This window comes from Poromitra crassiceps (genome assembly GCF_964638095.1).
Source record: "Poromitra crassiceps genome assembly, chromosome: 3".
NCBI lineage: Eukaryota > Metazoa > Chordata > Actinopteri > Beryciformes > Melamphaidae > Poromitra > Poromitra crassiceps.
Window position 1 is genome coordinate 39,877,170 of NC_139625.1, and position 14,887 is coordinate 39,892,056.

Sequence of the window (14,887 nt, forward strand, 5' to 3'; positions counted from 1 at the left end):
GCCTTCTGTGAAACACTAAACTCCCCTGAGCAGCAAATGAGCTCTGACTGTTCCTTTTTATTTGATACTATTTCATTCAGTAGCGTCCCTGCCTCGCTGTCCAGCCCAATTACCTAGCAGTTAAAGGGATCTTTATGCATGGTAGCCACGGCCCTCACCGAGTGAAAGCGGTCCTCCGAAAATGCAACTTCACTAGTCTTCCATCAATCTCTGGTAATACTGCACTGCTTCTTCCAGTAGAACACACACACAACTGAAATTAAGTTACCATCACTTACTGCTTTATATAGTCTAAAAAAACAAAGCCCAATTTGTAGAGGGTTTTTAAGCTAATCTTGATCTTTCGTTTCGTTCTGGCTTACAAAGCCGACTGTATGTGTATGCCTGCATATCAACAAATGAAGTGTGTCAGAACTAGAATGGAAGATATTCATCTGTGTCAGTGTGGGAGCTGCAGTGTTGAGCCCTACAGTAGGCTTAGATCCCTGTGGCCTCCCACTCATCCCTCTCCCCCTGAGAGCCACGCAGGGAGAGGTCATCACCCTCTCCCCAAACAGGAAGCCCCATCAAAAGAGGATCATGTTTCTGCACAAGCCAGCGAGGGAGAGGGCAGCCAAGCGGACGGGGACTCTGACCCGCTCCCGAGCATCGCCGCCGACTACACACTGCACACACACACACACACATGCGCTGCGGTGCTATTGCTCGCACACACGCTCCTGCGAAATTCAATGCAACGAGATGTGTATGCAAGTACAAACATCACACACATACAAATATTGTCAGTGGCTACTACACACAGGGGTCTAAGCAGGGAGAGCCAAGCTAGCGGAGTGTCTTCTGACCCTTGACCAAAGGGGGTGGGGGCGAGACACTGCCAACTACTGCAATCTCCACCTCTGGATCAGGTGAGGCGCGGGAAGCCTTGCATGATGTCTCCAAGTCAAACAGACGGAGTAAACCGAGGTGTGATTCAGTGTTCCCCGCTCTGTGTCAAGACACTGTTCAGAATGTGGATGGAAGTGATCTGCGCTAGCTTCATAATTAAATCCAGTTGCTTTCTTTAGGCTGGTTTATAATAGCCAGGCATAAATATTTATTCCTGGCGGCTGGCGGAGAGTATAAAAATGGTGGGAGTCATAGGTGGAGCTCACCAAACATCCAGAATTCAATGCTCGCCCTGTGCTGCTAATACCCCTGAGGACTCCCCGCGCCAGACTTTGCTGCAGTCGAGATCAAATACGAGGGCCCTTATGTTGCATTTATTGTCTTCAAGTCTTCCATTTTTCCTAATAAATGAGTGACAGCTTGAGGTGGGTCTGGGTACTTTAGCAGACTCTTTGTATTTTTCCCCCGGGTCAGAGAGGAGCGGGCTTTAACAGCGATCTAAAAAACGTAGGGGAGAGTTGCGGAGCATATCTAATTGCTTTCATATGCCGTATTATTGGTTGATTTAAATAACGACAGACACCGGGGGGCGCTGGGGGGCATCGCCTTTAACCCCCGCATGGCCCCGGCCAAGACTGCCTGACTGGCTGGCTGACGGAGAGGCTAGGTTACTGAGTGGCTCGGCGCTCGCGACGCGATCTGCGCGGAACACCGAAAGCACTTCTACCTATTTAGCCGCCAAACGTCATTGTGATGTTTCCTTAATGCATTGGACTTTGCTCTCGCTTGAAGTGCTCTGGAGACAGACAAATGAAGATGCTGCTTGAGCTTCATCGCTCTTGAAGGGGGAAAGGTTGTGGTGTTGTGATGATACGGTTGTTAATGCAGGATGCAATGTCTGGAAACTGAGAAAAGCTGCTTCAGGCCATCCGAGGTCCTGAATACGCCCGCAAACCTCTCTGAACAGTGCAGGAAAAGTGCATGGGATGTACATTTACATTTAAACTCCTCTGGTGAAGGAAGACAGCATACATAATTACACAGACTGATTTCCAAAGAAAAAAGAAAAAAAATGTTTCTTTGGAAATTACCTAAGAGCTAAAATGTTTTTTTTTTCTTTTTTCTTTGAAAACCCAGACATGTAGTGTGCAGTTTAACCCTTCATACCCACACTGGAAATCAATCTAGTAGCAGATAAAAAAGGGGCATGTCCTACCAGTCAGATCTCTTTTCAGCTTCCTGGTATCCTTGGTGAGGTCATCAAACTTGACCTGGCTGGCCTGTAAGAAGTCCTGAGGCTCGGGCAGAGGGAACACACTCTTATCTGTACCGGCATCCTGGAGCAGGGGAACAAACAGAAAGCATATCAGCAACCATTCTGTCATGTATCCTCAGGTAACGGAGGTTTTAATAATGTGATATTTTGAGTGACAGTGCCATACCGGATCTAGATTGCGCAGGTAGTACGACACAACGTAATCCACCAGATTGATACGATTGTCCTGAGGGAGAAATGACCAGCGATTAAGACTAGATTGCAATGAGGCTTCACATTATGTTCATCATTGATACATCATTATTTTATGGTATGGTTCTACTTATCCAACATCTACCACTAACTGATGATACTTTAGCTGGGTATTACGGTGTAAAAGGAAAAGACACAAGTTACCCTGCTCTTGACGTCCTTCAATTTGGGGAGGATCTCTAGTCCGAAGCCATCAGCCTGGCCTCTTGTCCTGTTCCCTCCGTTCATATAGTTCCCAAAGGCCAGAACCAGACCCATCACCTCCCGCAAACTATTGCCCTCCAGGAGCTCCTGACACACACACGCATGCACACAAACATGCGCACACACACACACGCACGCACGCACACACACACACACACACACACACACACACACACACACACACACACACACACACACACACACACACACACACACACACACACACACACACACACACACACACACACACACACACACACACACACACACACACACACGGCCTCTGGGTTAGCTATACCGCTAGCGGTATAATGGCACTTCTCTTCTAAAACGGCATGCACTGGTGTGGTGGTGGTCTTACTTTGCTGACATTGGAGACAATCTCCACCTTGCGCCGGATGGAGGAGATGCTATCGAGGAACACCGACTGGAAGATGATGCAGTGGGCCCGGCCCGGGAAGTCGGGAATCTGGGAGAGCTCATAGAGGAACCTGGAAAACACGAGGGGAGGAGCGGGAGGAGGGGGGGGGGGAGAACAGGGTGTGATGTGTTATGACAGAATTAAACAAAATGTCCAACAGGAAGAACTATTTTGGGTTCCTTGGCAGGCCGCGCTTCCCCATGCAGGGTGGCTGAGTCAGTGTTGCTGTTCGCAGGCAGGCGGGCAGGCAGCTGATAGCCATGAGCGGTGCTGCTCGGCTGGGTTTGAAAGGTCCGCGGGGTCGGCGAGAGGGAAAGCAGTGAGCGGCGCAGGGTGATTGATCAAAGGTAGCTTTGGCCTGATGCGGGACGACTCGTGTAAACAGTGCCGTGTCGGAGGGGAGCGGAGCGGGAACATCCTGTGTGATTAGGGCCCACTGATGGAGGGAGACACTGAGTAGGGATGACTCAGGCAGCCGTAGTGACAGCTCTGGTCAAACATGGAAATAGGAAGGGCCAGGCTAAGCGGCACCGCTGGGACCGGGCCTCGTTAACTGGCCCGGACTACATAACCCTGACAGGATGGGAACTACAGCACCAACACCAAGCATGTGCACGGACAGAGGTGCACGCACATACAGATATGAGGGCATATATAATCTTAGCAGTGTGAAGATCCCCCTCACTGTATATTTTCTATCTATATTTAGAGGAAAGGACATGTGACAACATTATTGAGCAAAGTAATGGAAGAAACGGGCAAGAAAGTGGTAAAACACTTAGATTATTTGCCTAGTGTGAATAAATAGTTAAATGATGCCACCATCTGTAAGTGCTGCCTTACTCCAATATCCCCTCATTATGGCTTAGCTGTGAGGAAGTATTTCATTAGTCCGTTGATAGGATTGCGGAAAACCTCAAAACAATGGGTTAGGGTTGAACGACTTCATGCTGTTTCCTTTAATAAACGAGTTCAGTGGAGTAGTTGTGTGCACATCCAACCTGTTTTTAGGCCAGGTGCTGGATACACGTTTATATGAAGATTAAAAAAAAGTGGATAGCCGCAAACTGGAGTAGCTCCCAATATTTATTGACTACAAAATAAAATGCAGCGTTTCAACCCAAACAATGGGTGTTCATCAGGCAAAAAAGAAAAAAGAAGACCCATTGTTTGGGTTGAAACGTTGCATTTTATTTTGTAGCCAATAAATATTGAGAACTAACTAAAGTGTGCGAATATCCTCTTTTTTTCCTCCTTTTCTCCATAAATTTAACTAATTTTACAGGTCTATTATCTATAACAGCTTCATTTCAAAACTACCTGCTAAATCTCACTTTAACCCCTGTGCTAATGCTGATGAGTAAGGGGGAGAACATGTTGGCAATCTGGCTTTTGGGGATTTTGCCTCAATGTTTTGTATATAGATGGATTATTTATTTTCCGTATGCCCAAATTCACATACCGTACATATAAAAATATATATAGGGGAATTGTGATTTATATAGGGAGTTGTGATTAAAGAGTTGGGTGGGCCCCGGAAGATTTTCAGGCATTCTTAAGTTTGGGAACCCCTGCACTAACAAACTAGGTTAGACCACCCAAATCAGTGTTTTTATTTTACTATACATCCTGGAACATGGTGTTAGCATTCTCCATCCACATACTGTTTAATGTTAGCATTTGAGCTAACGCTATTGTAACACACATTACTAATGTGATTAATAAGACATATTTGGGTGACGTACCCCAGCCTGCCAGCTTTCAAACCATGTCAGGCTCATTTTAATTCAATCTAGCTAAAAGCAAAAAGAAGTGCAGTGTATTGGTTAGAGGGTAGGAAGTGAAATGCTTCTGCATTCTCTTTTCAAAATCACCTGCCAAATCCCACTTTAACCCCTGTGCACGCAAATACTTCTCATTATTATTAATTTGCCATATGCTCAAATTCACATGCTCTGTTAATGAAATAAAAAAATAGGGAAATACATCATCTTAGTTACGTGTGTTGATCAGAGTTGTGATTAAAGGGTTGGGTGGGCATGTGTGATATTCAATGATTTTCAGATTTCAAAGTGGGCCCCGGAATTCTTAAGTTTGGGAACCCCTATAATATAATATTGATACCGATATTTCTGTGAAAGCCAGATATTCCACTGTCTGTATGATGTATACTTTTCTGTACAGAGTGTTATAATACATCTTTGAACTGTTACATTGAACTGGTAGAAGTGCTTACTGTTCAGGCTTGTCCAGCAGCTTGACCTCATCCTCTTTGGACGTCTCATAATGTTTCTTAATCCTGTCCATCTCGTCACTGGTTGCCCTCTATAATGACCCACAACACACAGTATTACAGTATAATCAGACACACTGACCAAGCTTCTATAATGACCCACAACACACAGTATAACAGTATGATAAGACACACTGACCGAGCTGAATATGTTCTATAATGACCCACAACACACAGTATAACAGTATGATAAGACACACTGACAGAGCCCACAACACACAGTATAACAGTATGATAAGACACACTGACAGAGCCCACAACACACAGTATAACAGTATGATAAGACACACTGACAGAGCCCACAACACACAGTATAACAGTATAATAAGACACACTGACAGAGCCCACAACACACAGTATAACAGTATGATAAGACACACTGACAGAGCCCACAACACACAGTATAACAGTATAATAAGACACACTGACAGAGCCCACAACACACAGTATAACAGTATGATAAGACACACTGACAGAGCCCACAACACACAGTATAACAGTATAATAAGACACACTGACAGAGCCCACAACACACAGTATAACAGTATGATAAGACACACTGACAGAGCCCACAACACACAGTATAACAGCAGTGTTTCCCTAAAAAATGTTTCAGGTCTGGAGGGATTTCGAAACGTACCCCAACCACAACGGTGGGGGCCCTCGCTGGCGACGCTAAACTTTTAGCTAACCTGTTCGCATCAATTTTCTTTCTGGCCTGGCGGGGGCGCTGTTGGCCTGGCGGGCCCGCCAGGCCTGTAGAATGGTAGGGGAAACACTGAACAGTATAATAAGACACACTGACAGAGCCCACAACATATATCTATCGTATTATATACAGTTATTATATATAAATTTGGCAATGTGGACTCTGTTTGTCTGTTTGTTTGTCTGTTTCAAGAATTTTGTCCAGCCACAGCTATGCCGTTTTACGTGCGATCAGGCTGAAACTTTCAGGGGGTGTAAAGGGCACCTGTGCGGGTGACCTGACCTGACAGAGCCGGATTTTTTAATTAGGGCAGATTAATTGCCCTAATTGCCCTAAGGCTGATTGCCCTAAGGCTGAGGCATAGTTCAGTGATGATGTCACTGATGGCATTATGTCATCAGTGACTGACACACACACACACACACACACACACACACACACACACACACACACACACACAAACACGAGAGAGAGGAGAGGGGGAGAGAGACTGAGGGAGAGGGAGAGAGACTGCGGGAGAGGGAGAGAGCGGAGGGAGAGAGACTGGTGGAGAGGGAGAGACAGAGTGGGGAGAGACTGAGGGAGAGAGAGAGGGGGGAGAGAGACTGAGGGAGAGAGAGAGAGAGACTAAGGGAGAGGGAGGAGAGGGAGAGAGACTGAGGGCGAGGGAGAGAGAGGAGAGGGAGAGACAGAGGGGGAGAGACTGAGTGAGACAGAGAGGGGGAGAGAGACTGAGGGAGAGAGTGGAGAGGGAGACATTGTGCATGCGCCAATAGGGCAGGCGAGCTGCGTATGCGAGCTGCAGGGCCAGCTCGGCAAGCTGCAGGGCAGACGAGGGCGCGCAGCGGGCGAGCCTAGGAATCGAACGCGCATAGCGTGCGAGATGCCAACAACACACAGTATAACAGTACAATAAGACATACACTGACAAAGCCAACAACACACAGTATAACAGTACAATAAGACATACACTGACAGAGCTGAATATGTTCTGCGAGCATCAGAGGACTGAAGCATAATAACAAAAAGCTGGCATGACTGAGAACAAGCTGTAGGGCCTACAGGCTATGGAACCCAGGTGAAAGACTTGTTTGTAGCAATAAAAATAATCTGGCATCTCTAGTTTCTCTCAAGCTATCAGATGAATTTACAGGCTCATACTTCTCACTTCTTCTACCACCTCACACAGCCCTCTCCCCTCATACTTACATTTTCATATAAAGCCTCAATGGTCTCCAAATCCACCACAGAGTTGTCCACAGTCAGAACAGCTGGAACAGTAAAGATATTTATTATAAGCATTTCAGTCTTATAAATGGATATGATCTTAGCCAAGGCATGCTGCCTTTTAACTGCTGCCAGGGTCTGAAGAACAAACTTGGTTTTCCGATCAGGGATGTAAACACACGATAGCCCTGTCATTTTGGAAAATGTTGGGTAATAAGAAATTATATTTGTGGCAAACCCTAACGGTAAGCTCCTGTGATGATGTATATTGCAGGGGGATGTAATGACAACACAGACCACGTCCCAAGGGTGGAAAATTAATGACAAAACCACAAAATTTGAGACTTTGACTTTCAAAACCAAAGTTGTACAATGAAGGTAGGGAATCAGATTTTAGAAGAGGTCATTTTTAAACGAAAACCACACATGCTCTATTTTTGTACGCAGGACTTCTACGCTCCGCATAACAGCCAAAACACATCATTCAGTTACCATGTAGTCGAATTATACACCTATCAGAAGTGAGTAATCGGGAATATTAGCTTGAGGTGGTGGAGCTGGGAATGTGGCCAGGCCGTGGGGCAGACCGAGGACGAGCCCCCACATCCTGGGCCAACACCGACGCTGCTCTCCTCTCCTCTCCTCTCTCCTCGTCTCCTCTTCTCTTCCCTCCTCTCCTCTACGCAGCAGAAAGCCTGTAACTGCTTAACCCCTGGGCCCAGGGCTAGAACCACCACAGCCAAGCATAATGATTTTGAGAGTGGGGGCAGGAGAGGGAGAGAGGAGCGAGACGCAGGTCATGAAAGAGGTGGGAGGAGAGGCAGAGAGAAAGGGCTAAATAGAGAGACAGAGAGAATGCAGTGAGAGGCTGGTGGGGATCATGACTTGATGGCATGAGGGAGCGCTTAGTGTCTTTGCCTTCGCTGCCTGCAGGCTGCCGGCTGGTGTCCTTTCACTCAAAGGGGGGGAAAGTGAGTGGAAGAGTGGGAGCGTGGAAGCTAGCATATAAAAGAGTGCAGGGGAAGAGAAAGTGACTCCTGTTCTGTGTCGGAGAGGTGTCACGGGTTTATGGGTTTAGCGAGGGAGGAGGGGAGGATGGCTCCAGCGCTCCTGGATCAGCTGACGGCTGTCTGGTCGCTGTCAGCTGAAGGAGGTCTGCACTCTGCACACCACCCTGCACTCTGCACACCACCCACGGCTCCCATATCAGTCACTAAATGTGACAAGCCATCACTGAAGAATGTCCAGATAACGGCTAGGATTCAAGGTGACCAAAAGTACGAGGCTAGAATTCACGTGTTTTTTTTAGATTTATCGAGTCTTCTCAATAGCACGCTGCCCTTCCGAATAACGAGGTAACGCTTTGCATTCCGGGTTCCCAGCCACTCCTGTCGTGGAGAAGCCGTCAATGTGTTCCCAATGTCTGGATCAGAGAGAACGCTGGAGGTCCATTTCCTACATCTTATTAGAGTGGATTATTCAGTCCCTCAGCCATGCAGCCGTCAATCACACACCAAAGGGGGGCCTGGTCCGGTGTGCACAGGAGCGCTGGGAGCCGAGGGGAGCCGGATATCTCTCCACACCCACAGATCAAAGCCTGCCTGCCAACCGCCCTCACACCCTCTCCTTCCACTTTGCACTCATCGGCTTCGGTGTGTCGTTTAAGTGGGGCGTGTGTGTGTGTGTGTGTGTGTGTGTGTGTGTGTGTGTGTGTGTGTTTGTGTGTGTGTGTGTGTGTGTGCGGTGAAGTGATGTGTGGGGGAAAGCCTCCCTTTGGCCTTGAACCATGGTGGCCCTTGAGGTCCCCCAGTCACTCGGGCAGGGGTGCAGTTGACCCCCTCTCCCTTAACCAGAGCGCTGCCCACCCACTCCCTCCCCTCCCCTCCCTCCCTCCCTCGCTCTCTCTCCCTCCCTAGTAGCTCTAATTACATTACATGTCCCATGTCCTTTTAATTTGGCAACAAAGGGCAAGGCGAGCAGGCGAGGCCCTTAGAAGTGCTTATTAAGGCGCTGTCCTTCATTGTCAGATTCAAATTGTCCGTTTCAACCTACACCTCCCATTAAGGCAGAAGGAAGCAGCCACACGCTGGGAGAGAGCAGGGCCTTTCATTGGTCCTTTTCCACCTCTACACACTGACTTGGGGACAGAGAGACAAGGGAACGGAAAGGGGGGGGGAACAACGTGAGCGCGGCCTGGTCCTACATGCTGCTTGGCTTGCATCTGAGGTGGCTTTTATGTGGCAGTGTGGTGTCTGCTAACTGTGGAAGGTGGCTTTATACACGCTCAGATCATTAGCGGGGTGTCGCTCCCATTAGGCTTGTGGAAACCGTCACTGGCTACAATAAACAGATCTGTTGGCCGCATGCTCAGACTAGCAGGCGGCAGCCTCTCTCCGCCACAGTCCCAGGCTCAGACCAAGTGCTGGCCCGTCTACGCTGTCCCCAACACGCAAACTATGTGTTTACGCACACATTCATATACACACACACACACACACACACACACACACACACACACACACACACACACACACACACACACACACACACACACACACACACACACACACGTCTGCATTTTCCACAGGAACACACAATCATACAATCATTCCATGCACTTCTTCCATTGCTCATGCTCTTAGGGAGATTGCAATTTGATTTTAACCAGCGCACGAGGGGTTTCAACCAAGCCTGACAGAAATGCTGAAAGGCTGGTTTTATCCCAGTGTTGCCGTCTCACATTTTGACAAATCGAGTGATTTTCCTTCCCCACTGGGGGAAAAAAGAAACATCCATGTTCCACTTGAAACGCAAATTAATACATAAAAAGCGGTTCTAGTTACAAATTAGCGGCGGTCAAGAGGAAGGAAATGATTTTCTGCTGCATGCCTTGCTATCTCATCTCTAAAAATAACCCCATCTGCATTTCATCAAGAGTCATCCCCAATTTATTGCTAAATGGGACTGTAAATTCAGTTTATTACTGTTGAATCTCAGTAAGAGCTCCTTCCTACAAAGAGATGAAATGATATCCTACTGTGCACATGCTGCCAGACAGTCCTGCTGAGAAACAGAAAGTAGTCCGCACCTTGCTGAATGTCCTTCATCTCCAGATGCAGGCTGGATATGAGGATGCCAACTGCTTGTGAGCGCTTCCCATCCAACAGCTTGATGATCTAAGAAGAGAAACAGTCAAGAATCATATTGTGAAACTAGAGATAGGATTAGTATTAAGGTTCCAAAATAGAATTCTCATTCATTCAGAGAATGTATTGAATGCTTACATTTTTCAGGATGAGTCTTTATAAAAAATAAAAAAATAAACTTCTGAACCACAGACTATAACCTTATCTTTATTATTATGATGTAGCTTTTAAATGTGAAAAGCCTACTATTTACAAGTACTTACAAACCTGTTTAACTGGCAACGTGAGCAGGGCACGTGCAGCAGAGAGCAGCAGGCTCTGTCAACGCAGTATAGTTTCAGTTTTGTCACTCTACCTTCAAGAGCTTCAAAAGTATATTTAGCGGTCAAATTTCACAATAATCTTTACACAGAATGAAAGCCAAGGCTTTATTTGACTATAATCTGAAGAAACCCCAAAACAGCAGAAATCAATATTTTCTGATAAAATCACGTTTCTCCACTAACAGGCGAGTGCGACAAGCGACTGATTTGGTCAGAGTAGGTCACAAATAATCATATTGTCACTCACTTCATATGCCAGAATTATTAATTAAAATAACTGCTTTTCATCACACTTGATTTCAAATTCTACCCTTGCTTTCTCCAATTCAGTTACCCAACCAATTACATGAAACAAATTGAGGAACAGATTGAGAATACATTTTCTGCTCTGAGAGGCCGGTAGAAATCACTTGGTCACTTCCCAGGCCGGGGAAGCAGATGATAGATGAAGAGAGAGACAGGCTGCATGAAGCCCCGGTCACACTAGTCTATGAATCCTCTGGTTTGACCCCCACCGGCCAGACTAATCAACACATGTTGTCATAACCGATCACCGTGATGTCATAACCCATCACCGTGTCCATAACCCATCACCGTGATGTCATAACCCATCACCGTGATGCAAAAGAGTGGGAAATGCACGCACATGGCTGAGACACCCTTTGCCAAGTTACATCAGGCCATGTTTGACAGGGAAAGTGCCCCCTCCAGTTCCCCAAAGAGCATGTGTGATATAATCAAAAAATATCAAGTCGCAGTGAAAGTACAAAGGCAAAAATGGCACCATAAAAGGACAGTCTAGAAGAGCAAGGCAAAAAGCTTTTATAACAAACTATAAATTCACAGGATTTTTATTTGTGCCTACACATGGTCACAATTACTTATGAGTGAATTAGTCATAAAGCCAGAGAGAGTTTTGGCAAGGTAAAGCCCTGCTCTAAAACTTAATGTGTCAGGCTTCTTCATTAGCTATTACGGCTACTGGGCTGTCCAGTGGGGAACTGGGGAGCAGAAGCCTTAGAAGTGGGTATTGCATTACAGTGCGTTAGTGGGTGCCATGCTGCTTCCAGCTCTATGGATCTCCCACTCTGGGGACTTGAGACGCAGTAGCAGGCTTTCCCAACACCTCTAATTAAGCACTTTGGACGGGCCACACTAAAAGCGGCCCAGGAACCCTTCCCGCTCGCTGTGGCTCCAGAACTCGCCAATTAGCCTAAACAGTTAGCTTAATGAGGAAAGACAACTGATGCTGGATGCTTGCTTTCAGACACGCAAAGAGCCAGAGTGAGCAAGTTCGTCTTGCGATGCTGATGCTGAGACTGGTGTCAGGTAGACAGCAATAGCTAACAGCTCCCTCATGTGGACAGCAAGAGAAGATCTCACCCGAAACTGGTTACTCAAGCTGAAGGCACTCAGGAGCTTGCAATAGATTTTGTTTGATAGTGCAATGGACACTTTCATACATTGGTAGGTCAAAGAGAGAGGAAGGGGGGAGAAGAGAGGGAGAGAGAGAGAGAGAGAGAGAGAGACAGACAGAAAGAGAGGCAAATCAAGAAAGCAAGTGATAGGAGACTGTGGGAGTGTCAGTGGTTTGAGCTGAAGCAGGTGGCTGGTGTTAGGCGGGGTGCTGCAGGTTCAGAGCAAAGCAGATAGTTTACACAGCCAGCCGTGGAGCAGTGGGCCCGCTCCATGGTGACTGTCTGTCTGACTATCTGCCTGGTGGAATCACCCGGGGGAGACGTTACAATAACAAATGGATCAAGCCTTCCCATCAATAACCACCTACCATACTCCACATCCTCCACCTCGCCCGGCGGTGTTAATCTTACACCCACTCTCTCACGTCATAGCCAACTCTTCAAATATGCCTTTAATAAACGCACTATGATTGCTCATAAGTCATTCCCACGAGCCATGATTCTAAAACAGTTAAGACCACTATTTGTTTAAGGAGATCTGCGGTGTATAAACTTGATACAGACTTGATTTATGTGGGTAGAGGAAATTGCCGTTTTGTGTTTACCGTGTTAGCGATGTGCATAAGCGAACAGCCCTCATAACTCACTTGATTTCTTCATCTCCTTCTCTCCTAATCTACCCCTCCATCCCTCTCTCTCCAAAGGCCCATCATCCTAATCTACTCCTCCATCCCTCTCTCTCCAAGGCCCATCATCCTAATCTACCCCTCCATCCCTCTCTCTCCAAAGGCCCATCATCCTAATCTACCCCTCCATCGCTCTCTCTCCAAAGGCCCCCTCATCCTAATCTACTCCTCCATCCCTCTCTCTCCAAGGCCCCTCATCCTAATCTACTCCTCCATTCCTCTCTCTCCAAAGGCCCCTCATCCTAATCTACCCCTCCATCCCTCTCTCTCCAAGGCCCCTCATCCTAATCTACCCCTCCATCCCTCTCTCTCCAAAGGCCCCTCATCCTAATCTACCCCTCCATCCCTCTCTCTCCAAAGGCCCCTCATCCTAATCTACCCCTCCATCCCTCTCTCTCCAAAGGCCCCTCATCCTAATCTACCCCTCCATCCCTCTCTCTCCAAAGGCCCCTCATCCTAATCTACCCCTCCATCCCTCTCTCTCAAAAGGCCCCCTCATCCTAATCTACTCCTCCATCCCTCTCTCTCCAAAGGCCCCCTCATCCTAATCTACCCCTCCATCCCTCTCTCTCCAAAGGCCCCTCATCCTAATCTACCCCTCCATCCCTCTCTCTCAAAAGGCCCCCTCATCCTAATCTACCCCTCCATCCCTCTCTCTCCAAAGGCCCCCTCATCCTAATCTACCCCTCCATCCCTCTCTCTCAAAAGGCCCCCTCATCCTAATCTACTCCTCCATCCCTCTCTCTCAAAAGGCCCCCTCATCCTAATCTACCCCTCCATCCCTCTCTCTCCAAAGGCCCCTCATCCTAATCTACCCCTCCATCCCTCTCTCTCCAAAGGCCCCCTCATCCTAATCTACCCCTCCATCCCTCTCTCTCCAAAGGCCCCCTCATCCTAATCTACCCCTCCATCCCTCTCTCTCCAAAGGCCCCCTCATCCTAATCTACCCCTCCATCCCTCTCTCTCCAAAGGCCCCTCATCCTAATCTACCCCTCCATCCCTCTCTCTCCAAAGGCCCCTCATCCTAATCTACCCCTCCATCCCTCTCTCTACAAAGGCCCCCTCATCCTAATCTACCCCTCCATCCCTCTCTCTCCAAAGGCCCCTCATCCTAATCTACCCCTCCATCCCTCTCTCTCCAAAGGCCCCTCATCCTAATCTACCCCTCCATCCCTCTCTCTCCAAAGGCCCCTCATCCTAATCTACCCCTCCATCCCTCTCTCTCCAAAGGCCCCTCATCCTAATCTACTCCTCCATCCCTCTCTCTCCAAAGGCCCCCTCATCCTAATCTACCCCTCCATCCCTCTCTCTCCAAAGGCCCCCTCATCCTAATCTACCCCTCCATCCCTCTCTCTCCAAAGGCCCCTCATCCTAATCTACCCCTCCATCCCTCTCTCTCCAAAGGCCCCTCATCCTAATCTACTCCTCCATCCCTCTCTCTCCAAAGGCCCCTCATCCTAATCTACTCCTCCATCCCTCTCTCTCCAAAGGCCCCCTCATCCTAATCTACCCCTCCATCCCTCTCTCTCCAAAGGCCCCCTCATCCTCGCACCCTGAATGCACTGACACTGCATCCTCTCGGGCGCGCAGGCCCCCCACAAGTGGCCCGTCTTCATTGCCTCTTCTACCCAGCGGGAGTGAAGCCACATGCCTGCAATTATACCCCCGGTCCGGTCCGGTCTGGTCTGGAGCGGGTGGGAGAAGCCGTCTTCCATGTCATCCCCTCGCCTTTGATATGGTAATCAGCAGAGAGAAAGGGCTCCAGAGTAAACAAGTGCTTTGATTTTTGCGTGGCACACATGATAGAGATTAACTCACTCGTGTAGGCATCGGCTACATTGGCGTGTGGAGTTCTTGGAGAGTGGGGAAAACGGCTCATATGCATAATGTACACACACATTCCATTCTCTCCCACTCATCTCCTCTCTCTGAACAAAGCCGCGGGCTGCCGCGTTTGCCATGATCTGGCAACACTTTCTGAGCGAGCGCGTAACGACGCATGAAGACGTACTGTCATCGCACGCGTGCACACACGCATACTGTA

General features: G+C 47.9%; 1 protein-coding gene across 1 annotated transcript in view; it reads right to left on the reverse strand.

The window, feature by feature from the left end:
- The window catches only part of LOC310773103 (formin-1), a gene marked incomplete at its 5' end in the record, with an annotated part of 88,163 nt that overhangs the window by 41,880 nt on the left and 31,396 nt on the right, over nt 1-14,887 (reverse strand). Inside the window, 7 exons of the mRNA XM_083633020.1 lie at nt 2,105-2,225; nt 2,331-2,390; nt 2,561-2,707; nt 2,982-3,111; nt 5,278-5,366; nt 7,253-7,314; nt 10,359-10,446. Of these exons, the coding sequence (XP_083489146.1) occupies nt 2,105-2,225; nt 2,331-2,390; nt 2,561-2,707; nt 2,982-3,111; nt 5,278-5,366; nt 7,253-7,314; nt 10,359-10,446 (697 nt within the window). The remainder of the gene's footprint in view (nt 1-2,104; nt 2,226-2,330; nt 2,391-2,560; nt 2,708-2,981; nt 3,112-5,277; nt 5,367-7,252; nt 7,315-10,358; nt 10,447-14,887) is intronic.